The following is a 24,235-nucleotide window of genomic DNA, read 5'->3' on the forward strand; positions in this document are numbered from 1 at the left end:
ATCCTCGAGGCTCAGCGGCACGGCACCTTCGGCACACACCTGGAGATAAACAAAGAGCTACAGCATCACTCTAATCCTCTGAAGAGAGAGTCAGTCAGCGGAAACATGCAAACGAAGAGGATGAGAACACAGCAGAGGTCTGAGAGGAGGAGGAGGAGGAGTGCTCTGATGAAATGAGATGATAGAGACAATGAAATGATGCTGAGGAGAAGGGAAAAGGAGGAGATGATTTGGATCTGAGCGTGGATGAGATGGAGCAAGATTATCAGTTTAAAGAGGGTGATTGGCAGGGATTACTCCAACACTGTTAATTAGATGTACAGGTGAGGTATTAGGAAAAATAGGTGTAATGATATGGAAATGAAGGGGGTAATTCAGACTGGAGCCGAACATTTGGTATCAGCTTTTAGAAATGTGTTATTTTCATGTTTTTCGTCACAGTTTTCACTGCTTTGGTCAAACCCATCAGTCTGGATCAGATTACATGTTAATGGTGTTAGGCTGGAGAGTAATGCTTTTTCTGGTCCATTTGATGAACATGATAACTCAAAAATGCTTTGAAGGATTATCTATAGACTTTGCACAAATGTTCATTCTGACTCAAGGATGGGTTACATGCATATTAAAGCCATGAAGAAGCTTCAAGTTTGAGCAAAGCATCAAAGCTTTCCTCGCTGTGAGCAGGATTCGAACCTGCGCAGGGAATCCCCATTGGATTTCGAGTCCAACGCCTTAACCTCTCGGCCATCACAGCTTGTACTTCATTGAGTTTTATGTCAAAATTATGTCTATTTTGACGCATTTACAATATCAACCAGAGAGCAGCAAGACTAGGTGAAACTAACCTGTTTAAATGCCTGATAGGGGGAAAGGAGTAGCTCCGCCTACTCCCCCAGACAAGGTATCCACAGTGCTAAAGACCCAGTACTGACATGCCAGATTGATTGTTTCATATATCCGTCCATCTTCCTCCGCTTATCCGAGGTCAGGTCACGGGGGCAGCAGCCTAAGCAGGGAAGCCCAGATTTCCCTCTCCCCAGCCACTTCGTCCAGCTTTTCCAAGGGGATCCCAAGGCGTTCCCAGGCCACCTGAAAGACATAGTCTCACCAGTGTGTCCTGGGTCTTTTCCGGGGCCTCCTCCCAGTGGGACCTGCCCGGGACACCTCACCAAGGAGGCGTCCAGGAGGCACCTGGACCAGATGCCCGAGCCACCTCATCTGGCTCCTCTTGACACTGAGGAGCAGCGGCTCTACTCTGAGTCTCTCCTGGACGGCCGAGGTTCTCACTCTATCTTAGGGAGAGCCCAGACACCCTGCGGAGAAAACTCATTTCGGCCATCCGTATCCGCAATCTCGTTCTTTCAGTCACTACCCACAGCTCATGACCATAGGTGAGGGTAGGAACGTAGACTGAGAGCTTTGCCTTTCAACTCAGCTCTACCTTCACCACAACAGACAATGCAGAGACCGCATCACTGCCGAAATCGCATTGATCCTCCTGTCCATCTCCTGCTCCATTCTTCCCTCACTCATGAACAAGACCCCAAGATACTTGAACTCCTCCACTTAGGGCAGGATCTCATTCCCAACCTGGAGAGGGCATTCCACCCTTTTCCGACTGAGGCCTATATAAACAAAGCATTTAACATTAATCTGGGAAATAAAACATCATGCACGGACTCCAGATTGCAAATCATCACTATGTCAACATTACATCTCGTCCCGCAGGGAGAGCAAAGGGTCACCGAGAGGTCAGTGGGTCACCAGTTGCGGGTAACCCTTTCCCATTGTAACAACCACAAACTCTTGCAGAAGCAGGTCAGCAGAAGAGGGAAAAACATCTTTCACATCATGAAAAGCTTTTCGTGTTGTTCTATTTCTTTATTTCATACAGACACGTGATCCAGTTCTAGTAAAGCTGGCGCTATGCTGAAGCTACATCGAAGGTAATCAACGCAGTGAAGGCCGCCGCTACAGTCAGCTTTGATGTGATTTGCTTTGAGTGAAGATGGAGCAGAAAATTTGTCTTATTGCCGTGTCAACATTTAGCTCAGTTTGGAACATTCAGGAAGTTTTCAGGAGTGTGTGCATGTTTGAAAGTGTCAAAAGCTTTATACCACTGCTTGAAACTGTAATGGTGTTTTTACACATGTCCAAATTTGTTAACCTGACACACCAGAGAGACTTTCATATTTCCATTGCATGGATTATCTTTGAAACCTCCCGTACAAAGTATTTGGGAAGGGCAGGACTTTTCAAAAAATACTTCGAAGGATTGGACAAACGTTCTGTCTTTCACATTTATTACAGGCCAATCAGTATGACTAGACAAACTGAGTTAGTAGACATGCGCAGCTCCAGTAGTAATCTGAGCAATATAGGCTTACACTGCTGCCATAGTTTACCAAAAACAAGAGCTTGTTGATGGCAAAATTTCTAAACCTATCAGGAGACATGCAAAAAAAAAAAAAAAAAAAAAAAAATCTTCTCTGCTGAGAGAAACTTTAGATGTGCTCTTTGCTCTCTCTTTGTCATAAGGAAGAAATGTTGTCAAGGTCTGATTGAATTGCCACTTTTCTATGGCTACATACAAGCTAATTGCTACAGCAGTAGCAGCCATTGTACACATAAACCCACCAGAAATGATCATGATGATCATGGGGAAGCAGATCAACTAAAGAGCAAAAACATCTGTCAACGTAGCGCTTTGCTCTTGGTTTAGTAAGGAAATGTGGTCCACTTCAGAAAAAAACTGATGCTAAGCTATAGACACATAAAAGCCAACTGCTACACCTGCAGCAGCCATTGCTATTGGCTAACAGTACAACTAAACCCCACCCATCAACAGTGATTAGTCCAAACCTTTTTGGGTCTCGAGCAAAGGTTGTAGATTGGAGCTTTGGAAGAAAGATCTGCCTGGTGTCAGCCTGGCAAATTCATCTGCTTTGCAAGGTCACAAATTTGTTACATTTTTGTATAATTGCACCAAGTTTTGATGCGTTAACACAAGAGTGGAAACATTTACAGCAGACCAGAAAGTGTGGTGTGCAACAAAGATGTCCTCTGATAGGTTCTTTGTAGATGACATCATGCAGCAGCAGAGAGCTCCACATGGGGGGCAGGTAGGGATTTCTGCATACAGAAACATTACCAAAAAGGTTTAAAGATTAAAGTGCTAAAAAAATTACTTTCTCCTTCAAAACACTTTGCTAAAAAAAAACCCAGAAAGAAACAAAGACTTGTTGAATTCTCCTGGCTGTAGCTGCTCCAAAGACACGTCCAGGTTCAGCTTGGACTGACAACTACATGGGCCGATGTTGGCTCTGCTCATCAGTGTATATCATGCTTGCATTCATCAGTATAGGCAAATGATAAAGTTTAAAACATGAAGCACAGCTGCATGTTTGACATTTTGACTTTAAGCCATGATCACCATATTTTCTAGTGATGTTTCATATCAAGAAGGTTCCTGGTTCAGTTCCTGGTTGGGCTGGGCCTTTTTTGGGTTCCACCTCCAGCTTCAAGGCTCATTAGATTAATTAGGGACTCTAAATTGCTGGTAGGTGTGTGTGAGCGTGGTTAGTCTGTCTCTGTAGTTCAGCTCTGTGATTGGGGACCACTCCAGCCTATACCCCACCTCTCATCCACTACTAGAGTTATATAGACACAGAATAGTTCTGAAGATATCCTATCAGAACCAAACTGGTGGAATAGCTGTCCAGCTATAGCTCCATTACTTCCACTGTGTCCATCCATCAGGGTTAAATTCCTGTTTTTCCTTCGTACGAGTGAGGATGAATCCCAGGGTGAACCAGAGCTCTTCCCCTCTTCATGATGTCACAGCCGTCTGCCTCCTAAAGCCGGCAGCAGGGGGGAGAAGCCAGTCACTGTGAGGGGCTTCACGCTGCAGAGCTGCTCTCTGAATCCTCTCTGAGCGTGCAGGAAGACGAGGGCGAAGCAGCGGCTCGGGACAGACCAGTGGAGAACTGAACAGAGGGAGAAGTCTCCTGGATGCCTCCTGTACACGGGACTCTGAGCAGAAACATGGAGAGGTCAGAGCGAGAGATGAAGGGGAAGACCAAGAGGAAGAGGAGGAGGAGGTGCAAAGGAAAAGGTTTGTCAAAGCGGGCATGTTTTGTGAAGTTGGAAAGCATGTTTTTATGTTGTTAAGTCTCTTGTGGTCCTCTTTAAAGTGCCCTCTCTTGGTATGTTTTATCTCTTGAGTCAGTGCAGCTTTAAAGACTTTATTTCTAACTTTAAAATAAACTTTGATCACCTGTGAAACATCGCTACTATATTTATATCAGCAGGGCTGATTAAGTAGTTAAACTTCATGTCCTAATAAATACATTTAGTTGTGGATCATCTGCATAATGTGTAATCTACTCAAATAACGTCATCATCCGTTGCTTTATTTAAAGTGACTTTTTTACACTGATATCTGGATTTTAAACCTAAATAACTAATTATATTCCAGCAGGATTTGTGCAGTATGTTTTCCATGCATTTGGGAAAATGATTGCTTTTACTTTTTGATTCTTTGTGCTCCTTGTCACCTGTCTTGTGAAACAGATGTTTGTAGTCTTATGAAGCTTGGCATTTTTTACTATGAGGCATTTAAACAACATGTTTTATGTTTTAAATCGATGCTTCTCGGTCGGTGGGTCAGAAACAAGTTGCATAATTAAAGGTTGAAAACTAAAGTGCAAACACCTGCAGTTTGAGTGTCTACCAGAGGCTGCTTGCAGAAGCACGGCAACTGATGACAGATCAGGAAACTGTAGGGTCAACTTATTCATTTAGAAACTCTTTCTAGGAGCAAGGAAGGGGAACTAAAATTTGAGAAATAGGGCTGAAAGTTAGAAATGAGAGTCTCAGGTTAAGGCAGCGTTTACAGTATGGATGCTATTGTGGATTGGCTTCAAAAGTGGTTTCAGAAACCAAATGTCTGACGCCACTCAGGCTTGGACCAATATGCTGTACAGTCTATGGCAGTGGTTCTCAAATGATGTGGCAAGAAACACTGATGTGCCTTCAGTTAAAATTGTTTTGCCTTAAGAATCTGTGCAACCATGCATGATTACTTTGACTATAGCCCCTTAAGATACTTTGACATGTGTTTGCACAGTCGATAGTCGATAGTCGTTTGTTGTCATTGCATTGTAAAAACACAACAAAATTACGTTTGGCAGTCTCTTCTGTGCAGCAAACACAGTCGTCCAATCAGTGATTAGAAATCTGCAGCCCCACGTTGTCCATCCTGCTGGCGAGGGAGCGGACACCCGGGAGAAAGATGCTCAGTGCGACAGGTTTGTGTGGGGCTGCTCTTAGCCTAGCCTGGAGCCCGGCTTGTTTGCCCCACTTCTGCCTTCTCGCACAACGCCATCTCTGCCTCCTCCCCACCTGGCTGTAGGTGTCGTGCTGTTCCGCATCCTCCACCTTTCAGTCTTGGCACGTCCTGTTCTCTGGGTTTTCTCCGTTGGTAAAGATGTAAACTCCATGGGCATGCTGTCAGATCTGGTATAAGTGTAGGGCTTTGTTTTGCTGCTAGTGATGGAGCACCTTGCCGCTGCGTTCGTACGCGCTGCCCCATGCTACCACAGTAGGTAGCATTCAATAGTCTCCTGTTGATCAGGCAGTGTTCTATAGCAGTTACTGGCAGTTGCTGTTAGCTTTTAACCCCATAAAGCCTGAAAACACAAATAAAAGCCAGAAAATTCTTTTTTGGAACTAAAATGTTCATTCATCTTTCTACTGAAATTTTTAAAAAATCCAAATTTCCATAAAATTTAACAAATATATTTTTATTATCTCATTTCATTCATTAGGTGTTTTTGGTAACTGATAATCCACTTGGGAGCATTTTTATCATTGATCAGATTGTATTCAGAAGTTTTTTGAGTAATTTTTGAGCATATTGATTCGATAGAGGTATCATAAAAGTATGTATCAAATATGCGACAACAGGTGTTAAGGGGCTTAGCTAGCCAGGAGTTGTAGCTGAGACCAAGGTCTTCTTTTTCACCTTTTGGGGGTTTCTCTCTCTCAGAGGTGTCCTGGACCATCCATCTTCTTTTTTTCCATAGGTTTCAACATATGTTGTCAACTTAATTATAAAAAACACTACAAGTCCAAGATATAACTCAAGAGTGCATCTTTCTTGCTGCCAGCTGCTCTGGTTGCCCAGCAACAGGCCAACAGATATGATAAATATTGTTTTAAAACTTGCATTATCACAAACTACCAAAAAAAGTAGACAACCTCTTAGAAAGCCTCTTAGAAGACTATGATTTTTCTGTGGCATTTCTGGCATTTTCTAACGCTACATATTTGGGACAATTTGTTGTAAAAATACTCAATAATAGATGCAAAAAGTCTAGGATTTGCTTTCAGATTGCTTTAATCAATAAATGTGACTGCAGCAGATATAGCTGAAATGAATGCTTGCAAAACAGACATTTTTGTGTGTTTTTGTGAACTTCAGTTGCTCCCAAATGGTGAAGGCCAGGAACGTCTTGATGTATATGTTGTGAATTTGAACAACCATGCATTATTACCACAAATATGCATCAGAAAAAGATGCAAATAAAGGCATGTTAAAAAGGAGGTGTTGCATGAATATGGAGATGGTGTGCTTTGGGAAAAGAAAGTCTAAAAACAATGGTCTGGTTTGTGCCTGAGAGCGAAGCGGTCTGGATGAGGGTCAGCCCCTCCAAGTCTGAAGCTGTAACCTTGCGAAGCAGATGGATTCACCCATTTCCGTGTTTCTCAATGACGAGTCCAAAGCAAAGCTCCCATCTGAACCGTTTGGGCCCGGTTAGAAAGTGACAGGACCAATCAGTGTCGAGGAGCAGTACTTTCGGGCACGGCGGAGTCGTGACGTAAGCAAGCAGCAACAAAAGGCCGGTGCAATTATGGCGAAGACTTTAGCGTGGATGCTGCTAAAGCGCCAGTTTTATCAGACCTTGACGACATTTCTTCATTAAAAGAAGAATAAAGAACAGCAGTGAGTTGTTTTATTTTCAAAAATGCCAAAAGTCATGTACTGACATGTCTACAGTCGCCATGGTCCCTGTTATGCAGCTCTCTACAGAGTTGACTCCTTGGTAGCGGCTACATCACGTGTTTTGTTGCTCTGATTAGCCGGTAAAGATTTAACAGACGGAACATTCATCCAATCGTCCTCCGAGTTTTTTTTTTTTTTTTCAAAAGCTCTGCCCTTTCCCAAACTCTGTCTATGAGAGGTTTTCCAGATGGATGTGTGAGACAAATCCTGGTGTGTCAGGTAACCGAAGCCGTGGTTCTCTGCTGAAAAACATTGGGTTGCTCCTGCCGGGTGGGGAGAGTGTCTTTGCCTCAAGGGAAGGAGTTCAAGTACCTCAGGGCCTTGTTCACAAGTGAGGGTTGAAGGGACCGCGGGATCGACAGGCAGATTGGTGCAGCATCTGCAGAATTGCAGACGTTGTACTGCACCGTTGTGGTGAAGAGGGAGCTGAGCTGGAAGGCAAAACTCCAGTCACTCTTCATCCCAACCCTCACCTTTGGTCATGAACTCTGGGTAATGACCAAAAGAATGAGGTTGCAGGTTACTTAGCCTGCTGCCTCTTTGACCCGACCCCAGATAAGCGGAAGAAAATGGATGGATGGATGGTCTGTGGTCAGGACCCAAAAGTGAGTTGCAAATATGAGCCTGGAAAGAAAATCTGGACAGAATGTTTATGATATTTGGAAACCAAAAGGGGGCCAAAATCCATCCACGCATGCATGGGCAGAACATGCAAACCAGAAAGGCCCTGACTGGGAAGCTAACCAAGGAACCTTCTTAATGTGAGGCAACAGAGCTAACCCCTGCTCCGCCAGGGAGCAAACATCTTTGTCTTTTATTTTACTCTGTTTTGCCAAGACAACAAGCATCGTTCAGTCGCATGATAATGCATGAATTTCTCTGGATCTCTAGAAAACAACCACAATTAACCTGCTGTAAGGGCTGTCAAATGATTAGAATTTTTAAGTTACATTTAATCTTTTAAACTGTTACTGTTTCATTTTAGATTTTAATTGAATAAAACTGAGTGGTTGAGAAGTTTCTGATATTTGGGTCAGGATTCGTCATGAAGAAGGTGGCAGTGAGTCCCAATAGTGGACCTGTTGGGAACTTTCTCAAATATGTCCACCATTAAATCAAAGTTTTGAACACAAGCCTATGACTGTGTTGTGGCTTTAGAAACTGTTTTTAACTTTGTGGACAATAAAACTGTGGTTTTATTGTTAAACTGACTCTGAGAGGAGAAAAATCATGTTTTATCAGAATAGATTCAAACACATCCAGGTTTTTTTGTTTGCTCTGACATTGTGAGGATGAGAGCTCGCTGAACTCAGCATGAGAGAGTCAGAACTCCTCTCTGCATAAAACCTGCAAGGCTGCACAAAATGATCTCTAATCTGGCACGCTGAGGCCCTCCATCATGGAAATACTAATGAGGGATATGTGATGACATCTCTAATCATATTTTTATAATCCCCATAATCACATTAAATCCACTTTATTTATATGCTTTCACACATGTGAGTTTTATTCTTAGCCTTTGACTCAGAAATGGAAAAGTCAAACTTGATCATGCTGGAGTGAGGAATTTATATTAAACATCACTATCTGATGGCCTGTAAAGAGGCCTCACTGGATGTTAATAGCATGATTGTTTAAAAAAATATCAATCCTCATATTTTTTTTATAAAATCTAAAAAACATCAAAGATTTTCTCTTTTGGCTGGCAAATCACTTTTTATTTATTTATGACTTTTTTTTGCATAAACTGAAAGTTGGTTTTCTCCTCCTTTACACCCGGAGGAATAAATTTAACCATATATTTGCACAGGATTTACATCTCTGGGAGTTAAATAAGTCAATAATATCAGTGCATGTTTTAGATTGGTAAAAGAAGGCTCTGAGGCCCTGTTATAGACACTAAAGCTATTCTACCTTCTTTCTGTCGGTTCTGTTGTATTATTATGTGCATAAATGAAACTTCTCATTATGCTTGGAGCAGGCTTTAATCATAATTACAGTCATCGGGGCAACAGGTCAGCCTTTTAGGATTAATCTGGCATTGTTCTCTGCATGCTAATCCTCAGTAAATGCTGCAGATTACTCCATGATGGCTTTTGTATTTAGTCCAATGGTTATTCAAAGTGCACTAAGCCCATTCTACTCTCGTTAATGACCTGTTGGCCTTTTTTCCACATCAGCTCTGCAGAGAAAGCGTTGTTTGAAAATAAAAGCTCCCAGAAAATCATCACTGAGCGTAGCTCCTTAAAGCCTTCTGTTTTAAGGCCAGAATGCTCTTAGCTGATGTTGCACTGTATCCAACTATGAGATGTTTTATGGACAGATGTTATTTTATAAACAGGTGGAGGCTTGTTTCTCACTAATGGTAGACATCCCCTCTCACAGCTGAGTTTTCCATGGGAACTTGTGTTTGGCGGGCTGCACGCTGGTGCAGATTCCGTCACTTCCTGGTCAGGGCCTTTCTGTGTGGAGTTTGCATGTTCTCCTTGTGCATGCGTGGGTTCTCTCCAGGTACTCTGGCTTCCTCCTACCCCCAAAAACATGCTCATTAGATTAATTGGTGACTCTAAATTGCCCGTAGGTGTGAGTGTGAACGTGCCTGGTTGTCCGTCTCTGTATGTCAGCCCTGCGATTGACTGGCAACCAGTCCAGGGCGTACCCTGCCTCTCACCCAATGACAGCTGAGATAAGCAGTATAGAAAATGAAAGGATAGACTTGAGTTTGTCTTCAACCAGGAGTGACAATCTTTGGGTCCAGCTGTGTGCACATTAAAGCAATGCCATGAACCAAGAGGGGTCAGTGTTTGAATTTCAAAAGCGCAGAAATGAAGCACCAAAGCCTGATTTAAACTTCTGTGTTCACTCTACACTGAGGGGCCCGTGCCTTTGTTAGTATTACATACTAATGTGAAGGTGTGACCCTGCAGCTCTCCAATAGGGCGGTAGGGGACCCTGTGTTATTTTTTTCCTGAGGGCCCAAAATCCTTAAGCCCTTCTTACACCGCAGCAACTCGCCGCCTCCAGTCATTTTAATGAGGGAAGGGTGGCAGACAGAAAGCGGTTTTAACTGCAGCGGTAGGACCCAGAAGCCACCCATGTGAATGTGCACAGATTTTGCCCTGCTGCTCAGAGTTCAGCATGTTAAACTTTCTGGTGGCAGCCGCCTGGCAGCAGCCAATCACATCAAAGAAGGGAGATAACATGGAAACAGCAGGCTTCACGGGTCAAAGCAAACAATGGAGGAGCTCATAATGTTGGTGCCGTAATATCCTGAGCTCTACAACACGGCACTACCATCATACAAAGACAACCAGAAGAAAAATTGTGGAACCAGCCAATGAAACGTATTTTCTAGGGGGAATTATTTTGATGACGGAAGCATATTTTTCCCTTCGTTTTATAGTATAAAACGATAGTACAAAATACATGTTAATATGCAGAGACTGTGAGGTACTCTACGTGTTTTTGGGGAGGGGGGGTTGTGATGGATTTGTTGGCGGGCTCTGCTGCGACACTCACCAAAGCACTTCTACATCATTGCTGCCTCGTACCGCGGCGGCAGCAGCCACTTTAAAAAAACGCTTGGCATTTCAGGGGACTCCTCCTGCAGGGAGGCGGTTTTCAGGGTAGTTACTGCGTGGCGGTGTGAAAAGGGCTTTAGCGACGCCACTGTGAGTACCAACTTGTTTTAATATGAGGAGTGAGATGTTAGCTGCATCACGCAGTTTTACGACTGCTGCCATCTGCTGGCAGAGGGTCTGAACACACCTCACACCACAAGAAAATCTGGCAAGATGATCACCAGAACCATCAGGTAATCAGGCCTTTGCTGACTTTGGTCACAATTCTGTCAAAAATGTGGTCAGCAGGCTCAAGATTAGCTCAGTTATCTTATGTTCACCCCACTTAAAGTAATGATAACAGAAAAAAGTTTTTGCAGCTACTGAGTGGTGCTTAAGACTGAAACATCTTTGTCTTTGTACAGATTGCAAACTACCATTTGTCTGTTAAACCCCTTCTGCTGCTTTAGTCTCATGTAACAAAGCTTCATTTATCGGAAAAATGTTTGATTGTCCCGTTCTCAGCGAGGATTATAATTCTCCAGCATGGAACAGACGGCTGCTCTCTGCTGCAGCTCTGTCAGGGGTTTTTGAGAGTGCGTCATGGGTTTGGACATATTTTCATATTGGATGTCTTTTGGACATATTTTGTAAATTGGATGCATTCTGGATAAGTGAGCTGCCTTGTGCAGTCAAACTTAGTGGGGCATGTCTGTGTGTAATTTCACTGATGGATTCTGCAATCTCTCCACTTCTCTGGGGCTCTGGCTTCATGGAAACATTAGCAATATGGTTTGTGTGGCCATTTAGCTTAATTGCAGGGATGCTCGGCGGGTAAAGTGCGGCACTAACTCTGCAAGAGTAAAGAGGTCCTGATTCCTCTGCAGCTCGTCATGCTGCTTTCACTGCAGGCTGAAGTTTTGAAGCCAACATGGGCTGAATTTGCAAAAAGAAACTACAGGGAATCAGGAGAATGTCTGCATTCTTTAGCTCCTGTGTGATTCCTTTTCCCTCCTTTAGTCGTTTTTCTTTTTCTTCTGTGAAATGACTCAACTAGAAACAAAAATAGCACATTACTTACTCCTTTTTTAAAAACCTTTTTTTGCCTCTCACCTTTATTGTTACCAGTACGGGGGATGGAGCTGGAATTTAAGAGGGAAAATGAGGAAAAAGTGCAGGAAAGGCACCAGCAAGAGTATAATTGTTGAAGTAAAATGGTGAAAATCTGCCTTAATAAGGATTGGATGGATGCTAGAACAGAGAAAGATGCTCAGAAATTTACACAGACCTTTATTGCCCACTCCAAAAGATAAAAAGAATGAATCACAGAAAACAAAGTCTTCATTTAAAGACGACTGAGAGCATCTTGGAGGCTGATGAAGAGACAGTGAAGCAGCAGGCGAGGGCATTAAAGGTTGAAACGAGGCCATTGTCAGCAGCTGTAGATTATCACTGTCATTATCTCTCATTGCAATGCTATTGCACATTGCCATATGTTTCAGGCTATAATTTCATCACTCATTTCCTATTAATGATCATCAGTCTGTTGATTTGAAAGCAGACGTCGAGCTTCGGATGGTTTTGTTGCTCCAGTGTGATTGGATGAGTTTCTGCAGGGGACTAAATTTAGAAAATGTCTGTCGTCTGATCTCACTGTGCACAGAGGAAATGGATGTTTGACATGGATATTTTGATTGTAAGTGGAGGAGTACTTGGGTAGAACTGCGTTGTTTTTTATATCAGCCAACAGCAGCATTTCAGATGAAGATCATCTCCTCCCTAGAAATTCCAAAGGCTTGATTTGCTGTGAGCAGGGTTTGAACCTGCGCGGGGAGACCCCATTGGATTTCAAGTCCAACGCCTTAACCTCTCGGCCAAAAATGGGGCAAAAGGGACTGCCATGAGGAGGGGAAAAAGGAAAAAGGAGGGGGAAAGGGGAAGGGGAAAAAGGAGAAGAAGAAGGTGGGTTTCATACACACCTTTCGTGCTTTTCTGTATAAAAATATGAATGTAGCCTTTACATTAACTTCTTCCTCAAAATTTTACAATAAAAGTATTTCTCTTTTTATGTATCCTTTTACTTGTGTTGTTATTCTTTGAATAGTTTTACAGATTAAGAACTTCATAAACAATAAAGTTATTGAGGAGTACTGATGAGATTCAATGGGAACGACAAGAGAAGTATAGCTGTCAAAAACAAGTTTATTATTATGATTATTATTATGCCTTATTGGAAATGACAGCTTACATCACTCAAACACAAGAAACAAACTATTACACCATTAAACTTCTATTATATAACAGATACAAAAGAACACTATTTATTATATAAATGATACAAATTCAATATTGTACATATATACAGAACATTAGGTAACACTTTATTTGAAGTTTTATTCATAAGACTGACATTATGCTGTCATAATCATGACATGACACCTGTCATTAACATGAATAGGGCTTCATGAATTTTGCCATTAAGCGTCATTTGCTAAATTATGACACCTTTACCACAAATTTCAAATTATCGTGATTATGCCTTCCGAAAAAATGTCAATTTTGCGGTAAAGGTGTCATAATTTAGTGAATGACACTTAATGGCAACATTCATGAGGCCCTATTCATGTTAATGACAGGTGTCATGTCATGACTATGACAGCATTATGTCAGTCTTGTGAATAAAACTTCAAATAAAGTGTTACCGAACATTAACTAACATGACCAAGACCACATTATCCGAGACCAAGACTTGCCCAAGACCAAGACTTGCCCAAGACTTTTGGGAACCGAGACCGAGACATGACCAAGACCAGGACCAGAAAAATCAATTTTAAAAAAGCATGCCACAGTTAAAGCGCGTTCTCTCTTTAATTTTAGTTTTCTTTTTAATAAATCTGATAGATATAAACAAGGTTTCTGCCAAAGCACAACATGCAAAATCTCAAATCTTAATTTCTTCTTTAACTAATTTCTTGTAAAAGTTAAATCCTTGTATTTAAGAGCCACTGACAAGTCCCAAATTATCTGAAAAATCTGAAAATGAGATTTTTATCTAGATTTGTTAGGTGAATGAGGCCTAAAGTAAGTGTTCAGAGATATTTCTGACCAGAAATAAGATGGACTGATGTCTGAGTTTTGCAAGTGTCTGACACATAAGCCACTCGAAAAAATTTCCAAGGAGGGTTAGGTTTTGTCTTGATGTAAAATCCCGAGTCCGGCTAGTCTGAGACTGAGACGAGACCGAGTAAAAATGCTCTCGAGTCTGAGACAAGACCAAGACTTTCAAAATGTGGTCTCGAGACCAAGACCAGTCTCGAGTACTACAACACTAGCAGCTATCATCTTAAAAAAATTACTGCTCAAGAGTCTGCTTCCACTCTGTAACAGTCTGACCAGATGCAGGACAGAACCACTTCCCCTTGACTTGTGTGTGACCAGTGCTCTTGTTTTTGGGCTGACCACACGTTCCACATTGATAGTGGTAGCTGTCTTTGATGTGCCGTTTCTTGAGTGGCTCTCCTCTTGCTGCGCGCTCCTCATCCTCAAGTGCAGCCTTCTTCAGCCTCCATTTTCTATGGCGATTTGAAGAGTCTGCTGACTGGTTGGATGATGATGGTGCTGTTGCTGATGAGAAAGGCACCATGCATTGAGGATGCAAAGCTGAAGGGGTGTATTGTTGAGAGGGGTATGGTAATGGCTGAGAGGTCCAGCCTGGGTAAAGGGGTGGTGGTGTGTTGTACATCCATGGGCCAAAAGGTGAGGGTGGTGGCATGAAGCTCTGTGGCTGTGAGCAATAATCAGGATATTGGGCCGGTGCAGTGCTTAATGAGTATGAGGCAGAAGATGATGTTTGTGAAAGTGGTCTCTGCTCATAGGATGGCCAGGCCGAACATGGAGCTGGGGGATGCTGACTCTGCTGGTGGGAGGGGTTAGTGAGAGAGTCAGATCTAGCACCAAGATCTGGATCTGACAGATAGTCCTGTGCTATGATTATTCTGTTGGCACGGCGGGGGCGAATGACTGCCTCACCCTTGCGATTTTCTGGCTCCTGAAACTCCATGCACAAGTGTCCATGCTCTACAGGTGCTGTAGGGAGTGGTTTTGGCTTTGGCATGGGTTCCTTGGCCACAGATATATTCTGAGGAAGTTGTACACCTTGCAGTAACGAGTCCCTGCCGGCTCTTTTTTGCCTTTCATGCAACCTGGGGAAAATGCAATACAGAGGAGTTTTGAGCCATACAAAGCCATTACAGCAATGAAAAATGGAGAAAATCAAAAATGTATCTCACCAGGAAGAAACAGTGGTGGTGTTGATGGTAACTAGTACCAAGTTGGTCTGGCCCTGAATTGCCTGGCTGTCCTCAAGCAGCTGTTTAATATGGCTGTATGTTTGGACAATGGACTGTGGTATGGGCAAGGTTTTATCCTTGCAGTCCTTTGGACGATTTCTTGCCTGTTGGTATTCCTTGCACAGCTTGATGCACACACACTCAGAGACTCTGTTGGTGTCTGGTCTTTGGGCTGCCTGGCCATGGGTCATGAACAATCTGAATGAAAAGACAATGTGTTAAATACAACAAAATGCACAAAGCAGGTCTGTAACTTTGATTAAACATGCTTTGCATAAATCCTTATCAACTGTTTAATGTCCATCCATTATTGATTGCAATCTGTCAGAGTTTGTTATCAAATTCTTTTAATACATGCAACATTGATTGTTAATTATGTAATTCACCTCTCAGCTGCTTGTTGACCTGGAGCAGAGCCACTGCGCTTCCTGGAAGCTCTCCACGGCCCTGGAAGGGTCTTCTTTTACTTTTCAGGGTGTATTTGGTGGGAGATTTGTCCATGGGATGCAGAAGGAAATACAATCGCACAATCTCATTTACTTCTCCAGCTGATAAGGCTGTGATTGTGCGGTTGAGGCTGACAAGAAACTCCGCCAAGTTGTCAACATCCTCCCACCCTGGAAAGCCCCTTGCATCACATCTGCTATCCTAAAAGTGAGGACAGAAACACAACGCTGTTTTTTCTACACTCATGGAAATTAGTCTTGGTCTCAGTGTATAGACACTTAAGATCTGCAGTTGTGCAGTATGTACATAACTATCTTACATTTTTGGTGAGATTTTCTGGTCATTTTAATCAAATATGGATCACAATATCACTGAATGACAATTAGTTTTACTACCTGCTGTGATGTGCAAGGTCCACTTGTGGCGTCGTTGCCAGGACTGTCAGGACCGGAGGGGACTGTGAGAGACTGAGACATATGTGAGAGGAAAGTAGTTAAAAGAAAAGGCAGTCACAAATTGCAAAATCCACTGGTTTATGAATGTTGAACCCAAAAAAGACAAATTCTAACATCAGCTCAGGTATTATGGTAAGTATTTTTCTCTTTACAGGTGTTTTGATAGCTAGTATTGCCAGTGAGTAATCTTTCTTTCAACAGGTAAGTATTTTTCTCTTTACAGGTGTTTTGATAGCTAGTACTCCCAGTGAGTAATCTTTCTTTCCACAGGTTAGTATTTTTCTCTTTACAGGTGTTTTGATAGCTAGTATTGCCAGTGAGTATTCTTTCTTTCCACAGGTAAATATTTTTCTCTTTACAGGTGTTTTGATAGCTAGTACTCCCAGTGAGCAATCTTTCTTTCCACAGGTAAGTATTTTTCTCTTTACAGGTGTTTTGATAGCTAGTATTGCCAGTGAGTAATCTTTCTTTCCACAGATAACCATGTTTCTCTTTACAGGTGTTTTGATAGCTAGTACTCCCAATGAGTATTCTTTCTTTCCACAGGTAAATATTTTTCTCTTTACGGGTGTCTGATAGATAGAACTCCCAGTAAGTAATCTTTCTTTCCACAGGTAACCATGTTTCTCTTTACAGGTGTTTTGATAGCTAGTACTCCCAATGAGTATTCTTTCTTTCCACAGGTAAATATTTTTCTCTTTACGGGTGTCTGATAGATAGAACTCCCAGTAAGTAATCTTTCTTTCCACAGGTAAGTATTTTTCTCTTCACAGGTGTTTTGATAGCTAGTATTGCCAGTGAGTAATCTTTCTTTCAACAGGTAAGTATTTTTCTCTTTACAGGTGTTTTGATAGCTAGTACTCCCAGTGAGTAATCTTTCTTTCCACAGGTTAGTATTTTTCTCTTTACAGGTGTTTTGATAGCTAGTATTGCCAGTGAGTAATCTTTCTTTCCACAGGTAAGTATTTTCTCTTCACAGGTGTTTTGATGGCTAGTATTGCCAGTGAGTACTCTTTCTTTCCACAGGTTAGTATTTTCTCTTTACAGGTGTTTTGATAGCTAGTATTGCCAGTGAGTATTCTTTCTTTCCACAGGTAAATATTTTTCTCTTTAGAGGTGTTTTGATAGCTAGTACTCCCAGTGAGAAATCTTTCTTTCCACAGGTAAGTATTTTTCTCTTTACAGGTGTTTTGATAGCTAGTATTGCCAGTGAGTAATCTTTCTTTCCACAGATAACCATGTTTCTCTTTACAGGTGTTTTGATAGCTAGTACTGCCAGTGAGTATTCTTTCTTTCCACAGGTAAATATTTTTCTCTTTATGGGTGTCTGATAGATAGAACTCCCAGTAAGTAATCTTTCTTTCCACAGGTAAGTATTTTTCTCTTCACAGGTGTTTTGATGGCTAGTATTGCCAGTGAGTACTCTTTCTTTCCACAGGTAAGTATTTTTCTCTTTACAGGTGTTTTGATAGCTAGTATTGCCAGTGAGTAATCTTTCTTTCCACAGGTAAGTATTTTTCTCTTTACGGGTGTCTGATAGATAGAACTCCCAGTAAGTAATCTTTCTTTCCACAGGTAAGTATTTTTCTCTTCACAGGTGTTTTGATAGCTAGTATTGCCAGTGAGTAATCTTTCTTTCAACAGGTAAATATTTTTCTCTTTACAGTGAGCCAAGGTAAACACATATTCAAATAGTGACCATAACTAATTCATGTTTTATAATATTAATGCTGCTCCTGTAGTCAGTGCACCTGAGGTGATGTGGAGGGTCCAAAATCAACAACTGGAGTCTGAGGAGATGACACGTCTGGGTGATCTTCTCTCATGAGGGCTACAGGTTGGTTTTCAGCCAGAATGTCAGATGGGTCACTCATGGTGGCATCAGGATAGTCGTCCTCCTCAACTTCATCCTGCATGTCTGGCAGTGTGATGTCCAGTTCCTTGTGGGGTTGCGGTTGCAGCATGTCTCCTCTGCCAGACTGAGCCAGCAGATACTCCACAGCGATGTGCTCATCTATCGACGACAGGCAACATGTGAAAAAATTTGAAAAAGAAAAGAATGTATGTCATTCAAAAAAATAACACAATTTTTCATTCTAATATACAAGAACAGGGAGAGATGTTTGTTTGTTGTTGGTAATATCATCTTCTGTAACATCTCACCAGTCGGTCTCCCGGGTGGAATAAACTCTGGAATGAGTGACTGGCCAAGAACTCGATTACTGAGGGAACTGAGGTTGCACATGAGGCGGACATCATAGAGTCTGGAGTGCGATGCACTTCTTAGATGCACAGCTTCCCGAGCACGGTTGATGTTCCATCGGGACCCCCCCTCAAGCATGTACATTTGTGTGTGCATCGCATTGGATCTCCATCCTGCAAAATACAAACAAACAAAACACATGATTAAGATCAGTGAAATCGTGGCATTCATTCAATGATGTGCATAACTATAATGCACCACTATCAATGAACAGGACTATTTATTTTGATTCACCTGGAATGAAGGTACACTGGTGGCGATGAAAACTTTCAACAGAAGAGGACCCCCTGCCACATCTCAGCACATCCAAAACCTTGTCTCCCTTCTGCACACCTGAGCCAAGTTTGGTATAAAGCTCAATGCCGGGAGGATCTTGGATGCATGGCAAGTGCTTCTGTTGCACCTCCCACACATGTGTCATGCTGTCCGGGTTAATTAACCGCAAACCCGATGTGTCCGTCAGTTCCCACATGGATGACAACAAGCCCTGAATTGAGATTCTTGTTTCCTCCACCCCTCGAGTTCTCCTCCTGCAGTGCCTTGCAAGTTCCTTGGAGCTGATGCTGGACAGAACTTGTGCTTCAGTTGGGGATGACCACCATGTTTCCTCTTCAGCTCTGACCGCTTGGCATCCTTCAGGCGACTGATGTCATCCTTGTCCCACTCAAAAATACAGCTGGACAGCTTTGAGCAGAAGGTCCCATAAAGCGGATGGTGCTCCGTGGTGAGACCAGATGTAAATCTCCGCATGAAATGGAAGATGTCCAGCCTGACCTTTGTGCTCCATGGCCGAAACAAAACAAGGACCGGTGGTTCACCTGAATGGAAGAACAAGAGGGCCCGACATTTTTTAATAAGAGCATATCTACATCTCCAATGTGTTTTATGGAAATCAGCATCTGACCATAAATACAAAGTATTACTGAATGTATACCATTTAAAAATACGACATCGTAAGAAAAGTTACGGATCTGACAAACCTCTCTCACTGCAACAGTCTCGATCAACGTAAATGACCTCTGGTTCTGGCTCCCCAGCATCCCTGTAGCGCTGAACAATCCCTTGGCACATTTCATCCAGGCCAGCTCCTTCTGCAGTAGTCAGCACACAGTTGAGTATCTGACCACATTCATTGCTGACATTGGTCATCCAGGTAGCTGTGTCTGAAATGTTGCCAGCCAGTTTCTTAGTGATCTGGGGAAAAGACAATATATCAGTGTCACAGTGTTATGAAGGAAAAATTATGATTCATGATAAAACAAGATTTTTCAAAGTTAACATAGATTTGCCAGTACCTTTTTAGTGGAGTCGAGCTTCAAGATTCTGCCATATGTTGAAGTAATGACACCTTTCATCTCATTGAGATGACCCACTATTTCATTGGCATGAACTGACTCGAACCACTGTGCCAGCGGGAGGGTTAAAAGGTGGTGGCTGCTGGTAATGGGCTTCCACACTCTGCGTTAGAGTACTCCTCTTCTTATGAAGCTCACAGTCAGACAAGTACTCAATGGTCCGCCTTGCCCACTCCTCACTGTGTGCTTCCTCTAATGCCTGCTGGAGGTAGCTGGAGCTGTTTCCCAGAGTTCGAGGCTTAAGCAGAGTCACACACTTCCTGTCCAGGGCAAGTTGTGTTGTTAAAACTGCAGGAAACTTGTTTCTGTGTGCAGGGTCTAACTGGCTTAATACCTCTGAACTCCAGGGACAAACAGGGATCACACATCTACTGCATCTGGGATAGTCACCACCAACCAAGTAATATCTTGAGTCAACATCAATTACCTCCCTTACTTTGGTGTAAATCCCCGAGTGGTGCATTTTTGCGTTGCACTGATGGCACTTGAGAGGAATGCCCCACATGCGCATGGGTGCCCACAGAAACATTCGCTGCATAAAGTACTTCCCTGGATCAGGTGCTGCAGCTGTCAGCTTTGGTGGATTGGGTGGGTTGAACCAGTTCTGGGTGAACTGTTGCCTCAACTGTCCAGTGGGCTCATACAGGCACTGGGCAATCCACTCCCGGTCAGCTGGTTTGATGACCCGCAAGAAATGGCTGGGAGAAAACTCACCCAGTTAACTTCAGGTGGCCTCAAATATGACCATGTGGCAGGGGGAGGAGAAGGGAGAGGAATATGTTGAGCCAATTTTGATGGCAGCTGTCGTGGCTGTAGTGGCGTTGGTGGGGGCGGCTGTAGTGGCGTTGGTGGGGTGGCTGTTGTGGCGTGGGGGGGGGCGGCTGTAGTGGCGTTGGTGGGGGCGGCTGTAGTGGGGTTGGTGGAGGCGGCTGTAGTGGGGTTGGTGGAGGCGGCTGTAGTGACGTTGGCGGGGGTGGCTGTAGTGGCGTTGGTGGGGGCGGCTGTAGTGGCGTTGGTGGGGGCGGCTGTAGTGGGGTTGGTGGAGGCGGCTGTAGTGGGGTTGGTGGAGGCGGCTGTTGTGGCGTTGGTGGGGCCGGCTGTAGTGGCGTGGGTGGGGGCGGCTGTAGTGGCTGCAGTGATGGGCGTTGTGGTTGTGGTGGCAGTGATGGGACGTTGTGGTTGTGGTGGCAGTGGATGTTGTGAATGTTGTACTGGTGATAGTGGTAGTTGCTCTTGTGAAGCATTACACACACTGCTTTCCACAAGATGGCCTTCTTCAATGTGGAGAAGCAGCCCAATTGCACCACTGACCTTTTTCCCACACAGGTCACAACTCTCCTCTGCATGAAAGTCAGATAAATGTTCAGTGAACTGTTCAACATTAACATCCTCACTACAAAGAGAACATTTTATATTTTGAGAAGCTCCTGAGCTGCTCTGTGCGGCTGGGTCTGCCGGGGGTCTCCCTGAGTTGCTCTGTGCGGCTGGGTCTGCCGGGGGTCTCCCTGAGTTGCTCTGTGCGGCTGGGTCTGCCGGGGGTCTCCCTGATCTGCACTGGGCGGCTGGGTCTGCCGGAGGAGTCCCTGAGCTGCTTTGTGTGGCTGGGACTGCCGGGGGTCTCCCTGATCTGCACTGGGCGGCTGGGTCTGCCGGAGGAGTCCCTGAGCTGCTTTGTGTGGCTGGGACTGCCGGGGGTCTCCCTGAGCTGCTCTGTGTGGCTGGGTCTGCCGGGGGTCTCCCTGAGCTGCTCTGTGCGGCTGGGTCTACCGGGGGTCTCCCTAAGCTGTTCTGTGTGGCTGGGTCTGCTGAAGCTCTCCCTGAACTTGAGCTGCTCTGTGTGGCTGATGAGCCTGTCTGCAGAGCAGACCGGGGAAAAATAAAGTTTACTTTTCTCCTTAGCATTATCACAGGTTTTAACTTCATCATAAAATTTAGTGGTTAGTGCAAGTACTAAGGAAGCAAAACAGATGTGAAAACAATGAATTTTCATTTTCAATATGGGAACTGCAGATCAGAAAAGTTCACACAATATTTTATGACACTGCCATTTAACAAGAATATCTACACTAAATAAAAAAGATCATCACTTACCCTATGATATCCACACCTGCAAGGAATTCTTTTACCAAAGATGTCATATTCACGGACTCTCTGGTTGAAAACAGGAGTTAATGGACAAGCGTCAATGCGCTGAATGACAGCTTTCCACCTCTTGGCCCCTGGCTTCTTGCCTGTTGAAAACCGGTATTTGCCTTGGGCATACAGGGATAAGACACCTGCCCAGTATTCATCTGGTTTTCCTGTCTTCGTCATTTCTAGAACTGTAAGGCACAGTGTGAGACTCAAAGAGCAAAAATAGATTGTATTTTTCTCAACAGTTAGCATGTACAGGTATATGCAGTTAATTATTTCACTGTAATGCACTGACTGAACATCAAGAACAGCAAAACTTTTTCAACCACTATTGCTCTGCAGTGCACCCTCTAGAAAAACATAACTGAAAATGTACCGTTGATCTGTAGAAGTTGGCTGTATAAATGTCTGGTGGGCACACTACCAACACGGACCTCAGCTCTGCACAGTAACAACACACAGAAAGTGGAATAATGAGAATTAAGTGTATGATTACAGTATGAATGGAATTGAATAGATTTTATTGTATATATACCTGGGCTGAACAATTTGAGAAAATAATCAAATTGCAATTTTGTCCCCCAATATTGCAATTGTGATTTGATATGCAATTATTTCTGAAGTTCCTAATCTTATTTATTTTCCAACACACAAGCAATAAATCGTTCTATACTATAACAATACAATTTTAGGTAAAACAATTTTTAAAAATATCCAATTGTGATGATTTCCACTCCTATTGCATGAATTCTTGTGCTGAAGGGAGTGATAATTTTCATGTCAGTCTCATATTTGATTAGAAAACGTACAAAAATAAAGAAAGTAGGATTTTTTGTAGGACTATTTATTTAAAAAACTGCACTTGGATGATTGCATGGCATGTAATGCATAATATCTTTGCTGCAGAAAAAGGTTTTAAACGGGTAATTTCAAGTCAAAGAAGCTTTGCACCTACTGCGATTTAATCTAATTTGTGATTAACTGCCCAGTCCTAATACACACATATGTCAACATTACAAAATCTGGAAGCGGTTTTTCACTTCAAATTACTACTGAAGACCAGTGGGAGACATATTCACGCCAAGACAATTGGGTTTTACAATGATATATGCCAGCATAGACTGCCAAATGTTTGCTTTTATTATATAGATGACGGTATGATAATTAAATAAAATGTACGTACGTTAGCTTAAAGTAAGCGGGAGTGTAAACGCGCCTGACAACAAACTTAACTACGGACGGTTAACGTCACAAATACGCTCAAACTACGAACTATATCGACATATAAATACCAAGAGCAGCTATTGAAATACAAGGGAATACATAAACTTGATGTTTTACTACTGAAACATACCTTTTATCGGATCGCGAAGGACTCTCTAGCCGTCTTTAAACTTCCCGCAAAGTTGTCCGCTCGTCGGAAGACGCGGCACTCTCTGATGACGTCACATCCACACGCTCTTTTACCCCGTTTTCCGCTTCTGTTAGGACTGTTAGGACTTGGTTAGGACTTGGTCGGTAAAGTGTTAGGAATTGTTAGGAAATGTTTCGAATTGTTAGGAATTTGTTAGGAATTGTTAGGATCTGCCAAAGCAGGCCATTCGCTGGCAGGTACGGCCAAAAATGGGGCAAAAGGGACTGCCATGAGGAGGGGAAAAAGGAAAAAGGAGGGGGAAAGGGGAAGGGGAAAAAGGAGAAGAAGAAGGTGGGTTTCATACACACCTTTCGTGCTTTTCTGTATAAAAATATGAATGTAGCCTTTACATTAACTTCTTCCTCAAAATTTTACAATAAAAGTATTTCTCTTTTTATGTATCCTTTTACTTGTGTTGTTATTCTTTGAATAGTTTTACAGATTAAGAACTTCATAAACAATAAAGTTATTGAGGAGTACTGATGAGATTCAATGGGAACGACAAGAGAAGTATAGCTGTCAAAAACAAGTTTATTATTATGATTATTATTATGCCTTATTGGAAATGACAGCTTACATCACTCAAACACAAGAAACAAACTATTACACCATTAAACTTCTATTATATAACAGATACAAAAGAACACTATTTATTATATAAATGATACAAATTCAATATTGTACATATATACAGAACATTAGGTAACACTTTATTTGAAGTTTTATTCATAAGACTGACATTATGCTGTCATAATCATGACATGACACCTGTCATTAACATGAATAGGGCTTCATGAATTTTGCCATTAAGCGTCATTTGCTAAATTATGACACCTTTACCACAAATTTCAAATTATCGTGATTATGCCTTCGAAAAATGTCAATTTTGCGGTAAAGGTGTCATAATTTAGTGAATGACACTTAATGGCAACATTCATGAGGCCCTATTCATGTTAATGACAGGTGTCATGTCATGACTATGACAGCATTATGTCAGTCTTGTGAATAAAACTTCAAATAAAGTGTTACCTAACATTAACTAACATGACCAAGACCACATTATCCGAGACCAAGACTTGCCCAAGACCAAGACTTGCCCAAGACTTTGGGAACCGAGACCGAGACATGACCAAGACCAGGACCAGAAAAATCAATTTTAAAAAGCATGCCACAGTTAAAGCGCGTTCTCTCTT

At 42.7% G+C, this 24,235-nt stretch overlaps 1 protein-coding gene, 1 long non-coding RNA gene and 2 other non-coding genes across 4 annotated transcripts; all 4 read right to left on the bottom strand.

Moving 5' to 3' along the window:
• Positions 1-672: 672 nt before the first annotated feature.
• trnas-cga lies at positions 673-754 on the bottom strand. The gene has a single exon. It is a non-coding gene; the product is annotated as a tRNA-Ser (tRNA).
• Positions 755-12,425: 11,671 nt separating this feature from the next.
• trnas-uga lies at positions 12,426-12,507 on the bottom strand. Its single transcript has one exon. It is a non-coding gene; the product is annotated as a tRNA-Ser (tRNA).
• A 1,471-nt stretch (positions 12,508-13,978) lies between these two features.
• On the bottom strand, positions 13,979-20,006 carry LOC121519883. The gene is made up of 10 exons (XM_041802982.1): positions 19,932-20,006; positions 19,436-19,543; positions 19,121-19,334; positions 18,763-18,958; positions 18,375-18,703; positions 18,041-18,253; positions 17,629-17,891; positions 15,818-15,889; positions 15,362-15,623; positions 13,979-14,250 (listed from the first exon to the last, which is right to left on the bottom strand). Exons 1-10 carry the CDS (start codon positions 20,004-20,006, stop codon positions 13,979-13,981), a joined length of 2,004 nt encoding a protein of 667 aa, XP_041658916.1.
• Positions 20,007-20,685: 679 nt separating this feature from the next.
• Positions 20,686-23,044, bottom strand: LOC121519613. The gene is made up of 4 exons (XR_005992725.1): positions 22,983-23,044; positions 22,005-22,069; positions 21,587-21,816; positions 20,686-20,835 (listed from the first exon to the last, which is right to left on the bottom strand). It is a non-coding gene; the product is annotated as an uncharacterized LOC121519613 (long non-coding RNA).
• Between the last annotated feature and the right edge of the window lie 1,191 nt (positions 23,045-24,235).

Source organism: Cheilinus undulatus, linkage group 13, assembly GCF_018320785.1.
Source record: "Cheilinus undulatus linkage group 13, ASM1832078v1, whole genome shotgun sequence".
Classification (NCBI taxonomy): Eukaryota; Metazoa; Chordata; class Actinopteri; order Labriformes; family Labridae; genus Cheilinus; species Cheilinus undulatus.

Bases quoted from the DNA above. Each gene is read 5' to 3' on its own strand.
- LOC121519883 (XM_041802982.1), bottom strand. From the start codon at position 20,006: ATGCGCATGTGGGGCATTCCTCTCAAGTGCCATCAGTGCAACGCAAAA. The intron at 18,254-18,374 runs GTGAATCAAAAT...TGTATTTTGCAG, and splicing joins CCAGTGTACCTTCATTCCAG to GATGGAGATCCAATGCGATG. The intron at 15,624-15,817 runs GTAGTAAAACTA...CCTCACTTTTAG, and splicing joins GACCTTGCACATCACAGCAG to GATAGCAGATGTGATGCAAG.